Source organism: Stegastes partitus, unplaced genomic scaffold, assembly GCF_000690725.1.
Source record: "Stegastes partitus isolate 25-593 unplaced genomic scaffold, Stegastes_partitus-1.0.2 Scaffold3090, whole genome shotgun sequence".
NCBI lineage: Eukaryota > Metazoa > Chordata > Actinopteri > Pomacentridae > Stegastes > Stegastes partitus.
In genome coordinates this window covers 1-3,249 of record NW_007580821.1, presented here as the reverse complement: position 1 = coordinate 3,249, position 3,249 = coordinate 1, and the positions used below count along the sequence as shown (strand labels likewise).

General features: G+C 40.3%; 1 protein-coding gene across 1 annotated transcript; it reads right to left on the bottom strand.

Annotated features, from left to right (window-relative positions):
• Positions 1–2,309: 2,309 nt before the first annotated feature.
• LOC103375843 (dynein light chain 1, axonemal-like) lies at positions 2,310–3,166 on the bottom strand (the record flags this gene model as incomplete). Its single annotated transcript, XM_008306152.1, has 3 exons — positions 2,310–2,380; positions 2,464–2,519; positions 3,057–3,166. Coding segments are annotated over 3 exons (237 nt in total), but the record flags the coding sequence as incomplete, so codon positions are not given.
• Between the last annotated feature and the right edge of the window lie 83 nt (positions 3,167–3,249).

Here is a 3,249-nt window from a genome sequence, read left to right as displayed (position 1 = left end):
ACACACACACACACACACACACACACACACACACACACCAACTGATGCAATTACAACAACTATGGTACAAAATGCAACTCAAATGCTGTAACTGTATCACACAGTACTGCATGGTGTCCTGTCAGTGTTACACCTGTCTGTCTGTCTGTCTGTCTGTCTGTCACTCACCCACTTGGCCAGGGCTTCCTTCACAGTCATTGCTTTGGCCTGGAGACATTACATGACATTCAATTAGACAGGGAGAGTCTTGGTTATATTCTGATGACAAAATGGCAGAGAGGTACTTTGGACCAGCTAGCAACAACATAACGCAAAGACACAAGGTTTAGTGAGTTGGACACTTTGAACATACACAATCTTGGTAATATCTGATCACAATCTCTATTTTAGGGGTTTTGCTGCTAGACACACTACTTGCAATGTAACACAATATAACCCATCGCAAGGAAAATCTACATCGACCAGACATCCGCACACTTTTAGGACCTAGTTGATGCTAGCCTGTTATTTCACGAGCTAACTAGCTAATTAAAGTGTTAGCTCACAGCTAACGCCGGTGTTGCATGAAACGTCAGTTTGAACCCCTCAGACACGAAGCCCCTGCATGTTCCCATAGGTGGCTATCGTTACCAGCGCATAAACGATAACGAGAATATGCCAAACAGCGACGAAAATGCGCCGAAACCAATCCAACACTCACCATGTTGACGATGGATGTCTGCTCTGGTTGCTATGGCACTGACAGCCCACAAACTGCGCCTGCGCAGTGGGACTGACAGAGCTTGACCCAGTTAGAAAATCAAGACTTAACTGCAATTAAAGAACAGACAGGGTGCGTTTGTGTCTACTACTGGAGATACTACAGTATCAGTAGGCCTTCGCATCCACCACTTGTACCCCACCTAGAATACTTATCTGACTGATATACAAGCTTGACCTGGAAATCAGTCGAAATAAAAAGGCAAAAAATTCAATCATGTCACAGCCTCACCAGGATGAGCCATCAGATACCGACAGATGAGTCCATGCTACTAATGTCCATCACTGACTGTATATAGAGACCATATTTGTCACCCCGTATGCATTTCAATAGTTGATCTCCTTTTATATAGTATTGCAATGCTGCCCTCCTGTGAAAAATACTAGTATGGCATTTAACCTTGATTAAATAATGAACATTTGATTCTGTTTTTAACTGTTATTCCAGTTCACCTATACACAGGATACGCAGGAATGTGGTATAAAATGCATGACATTTTATGATAACTTATTGCACATACTGATGTTTCTATGCCAGTATGCACCGATCAGCCACAATATTTAAAATGGCACCTGCCCAGAATAGTGTAGAGCCTCCTTCCTTACACCAAACCAGTCCTGACCTATCAGAGCGCTGATACAGAGCTCTGAGGGTGTTCTGTGGTGTCTGGTGCTGGATCCTTTGGGTTGTGAGGTGGGGACCTGTGTAAGGACGGATCAGGCTTGTTCCAGTGCATCCTAGAGATACTTAACTAGATTGAAATTAAAGATGGCAAGGTAATAGGTGTTAGTAGTACCATCACACAGTAAAAACAACATAGTGCAAGCAAATACAATAATGTACAAAAATATGTACATTTCCAAAGCAAATAAATCTCTAGCAGACCTCATGTTGTAGAATCAAAAAACTAAGATACCAAGTGCAGGTGAATGCTTCTTCATAGCACAGTTCTGACCCAGGGACTCTGAGATGACAGGCATAGCACAAACACAGCAATGGTGATCACTGGTATTATCTGAATTTTTAACAACTACGTACGCCGGTGGAATAACTTGAAACCGTATGGCTTTAAAGAGCAGTGGATAAAACAAACAGAGCAAGCAGTTTACAATAGATGTTTATAGATATAGATTTTTCTCTAACTCCATACACTAAGGTTAAATGTTGGTGGTACATTCTTGTAATAAAATGGCCTTCTGTCTTAGAGAGAAACTACATTCAAATGACAGCATGCTTTCTAAGAATAGCGCTGACCTTTTAAAGTACTGTATTTTATGCTCAACAATAGCTTATTATGTTCTTATTATATTCATATAGTTCTTCCTCCATCCAGATGGCTTCTATTGCTGCAACAATACCGACCTACTGGATGATGTCATTGTGTCCATAAATACAGCATATTTTTTTATGTTGTGTAGTTGTTCAACCACTAATAATAATGATGCTCTGATGTGTGTGTGTGTGTGTGTGTGTGTGTGTGTGTGCGTGTGTGTCAAGAAAGAAAGAAAAAACACAGAAGGAGTGAGATGAGGTCAATAAGATTTCTGTTTCATACGTAACCTACCAGCCCAGTGAGAGCCTTTATATTATTTCTCCCTAGTGACAATATCCTCAGGTTCTCTGGAAAGACACAATAAATCACATTACAACACATCTCTATATCCTTATGTGAGAGTCCATGCATTTATGCAGTCAATACTCACTCAGGCCATTGAGACCAGCTATTTTCTCAATGCAGTTTGTTGACAGAGACAGCTTCCTGTGGAGCATACAGCACAATAACATATCAGACATCTGAAAGATGAACCTATCATTTGATCAGACCATCATCTGATTTCTATTGAGTTATTTGGATTTACTTGGTCTAATTTACAAATGTGGATTTATTCTGTTACACCAGTCAGTTATGCTATTGCACAAAGTACCAGGATATTTTTGCGTGGAAAGTTTCAAGCAGCACATTATCGCCGGCGACGTGTACCTAATCCAAAATGTTTGTTCAGTACTTCCAACCTTTTGATGGATCAGATGGCATGTGTTCAGTCTAGTCAAGACACTAATGTGTCTGTTGTGAAAAAATTAAACACCTAGTAATAAAAGAGCAAGGCTTTCCTCATCTCATTGTTTAACACATGCCTTTAAAGTACATGCAGAAACATATAAAAGTCTTTCATGACTTTGTCTCATTCTTTGCAGGTATGAAAATTGTTACAAAATGCCCATATCTAATGCTTCCTTATTGTAGAACATATGAAACATATAAATACAGAATCCATTGCATCACAACAAGACTCACTCGCAGTTGGTGAGTGAGGAAAGAGAAGCATCCATCTTCTCTATAGGTGGAACCTGGCCGTACAGTTTTATAGCTTTAGCTTCACTCACTTTCTCTCCTGACTTCTCCTCCTGTACACACACACACACACACACACACACACACACACACACACACACACACACACACACACCAACTGATGCAATTACAACAA